Source organism: Galeopterus variegatus, unplaced genomic scaffold (genome assembly GCF_000696425.1).
Source record: "Galeopterus variegatus unplaced genomic scaffold, G_variegatus-3.0.2 Scaffold1669, whole genome shotgun sequence".
NCBI classification, from domain to species: domain Eukaryota; kingdom Metazoa; phylum Chordata; class Mammalia; order Dermoptera; family Cynocephalidae; genus Galeopterus; species Galeopterus variegatus.
In genome coordinates this window covers 29,874-31,671 of record NW_007727780.1, presented here as the reverse complement: position 1 = coordinate 31,671, position 1,798 = coordinate 29,874, and the positions used below count along the sequence as shown (strand labels likewise).

Genomic DNA, 1,798 nt, shown 5'->3' with positions numbered 1-1,798 from the left:
GAAATGGATGCACACCCGCTTGTATGCTGCAAACTTCCCCTGGGCTACAGCAATCCCTGAGCCCCTGGGCTGATCCTTGTTGGCTTCTCAAAGACCAACAATGTGTCAGCTTAAGGGCTTGGAAGTCACACAGATCGGCATCCAAACTCCTGCTCTACTGCTTACTAACTGCATGTTCTTGGGGAAACTACTTAACCCTTTCACATCTCAGTTCCTTGACTTATAGGGTTGGTTTAGTATTAAAATGATGCATGCAAAGCAACAGGCTCCAGGTGCCCTTATATGTCAGCTACTATTATGCCCTTTTGAGCGTGGAATACAGACAGGCCTGGGGCCAGTTTTGCTGATGTGACCATTTTATGTGACAACCACAGTCACATCTACCACAAAGGCAAGTGATCAAGTGAGGCCCAACAGGGCATGGCCAGAGCTGCTCTGTTCATCTGTTGAGCAGATATTCACTAGCAAGTGCCTGCAGTTAAAAGAAAAATTAGAAAGGAGTGCTTGAAACAGAGAATAATCAATCCATTTACTTCTTTTGTTACCTGCAAGTTGGAAAAAGACAGTCATTAACTCATTTCAGAGCAGGACACTTCAGTCCAGCTCTGGAGATGCCCAGAATTTTGCAGGAGAACATTTTGAAGTCCACAAACCATGAGGCCTGAGACTATGCCGAGACGAGAGTGTGCGGAGTGCTGAGATCTGATTATTCTAAAGCTGTATGTCACGTCTGTTAGTGGTTTGATCCTGCCTGAGATGTCTCATTCAGAGAAACAAACTGAAAATACTGTGTCTTTTGTCGACAGTTATCTGCTGCTTCCGCAGGCCCAGCCACCCATGCGAGCTCTCTCACCAATTTGAAATTCTTCCTATTGCAGTAGCCTCTCCACCAGGCCTGGAGGGTCACAGCAGCCCGCCTCTGCCTCAGGAACTCCTTTCTAGAGGGGAAATGCAAGCAAGAGGTGTGTAACAATCCCAAACACTTTAAAGCCTTTGAAAGGAAACACTCCTTGTGAAGGGAAAAGAGGGATAACAAAATCGTAGGGAAAATGAATTCATACAATACTTTCTCAGAAACCTTTATAGACCAAAAGACCACAGGTAGGTCAGGAACATAAAATCAACCCAAATTTGTGTCCAGTTTTTAAAGTAATCAGGAAATTCTTTCTTGTCCCCTCCCCACCAAAGATCTATGATGGGATAAAACCCATTACCAACTATTTTTTTCTTGCCAGACCCCCTTCCTCTGGCCACTAGCTCAGGGCTGGACATAGAGAGGAGACCTGAAAACCAGGCTCTGGGGAGGTGGAGACATCCCCAGGCAAGCTTTGGGCATAGAGACATAACTTTTATCTCACATTTAACCAAGTTTTCTTATCACTTCTAATAATTTTTCAGAGAATTTTCTTACGTTTAAAACAGTAGATCTCAACCATATTAAGACAATCTGGAAAATTTTGATATTTATTGATGGCTGGGTCCCACCCAGTCCAATTAAATCATAACCTTTGCTGATGGGTCTAGAATGCGCGCACGCGCGCGCGCACACACACACACACACACACACACAACTCTCCAGGATTCTAATAGGCAACCAAAGTAAACAATTGAATCACCTAAAAATAAAGATTTCTATCTCCTTTCCAATATCTATACTAGTAGTTCCTGACCGGAGGTGATTGTCCTCCAGGGCGCATTTGGCAAGGTCTAGACACATTCTGGTTGTCATGACAGAGCGGGGACTAGGGGAGGGTGTTACTGGCATCTGGTGAGTATAGGCCAGGGATTCTGCTAAACA

The 1,798-nt window shown here is 44.7% G+C and overlaps 1 protein-coding gene across 1 annotated transcript in view; it reads right to left on the bottom strand.

The window, feature by feature from the left end:
- The window catches only part of MYO7B (myosin VIIB), a gene marked incomplete at its 5' end in the record, with an annotated part of 54,698 nt that overhangs the window by 24,933 nt on the left and 27,967 nt on the right, over positions 1-1,798 (bottom strand). The window contains one exon of the mRNA XM_008578355.1: positions 854-938. Coding sequence (XP_008576577.1) covers positions 854-938 — 85 coding nt within the window. The remainder of the gene's footprint in view (positions 1-853; positions 939-1,798) is intronic.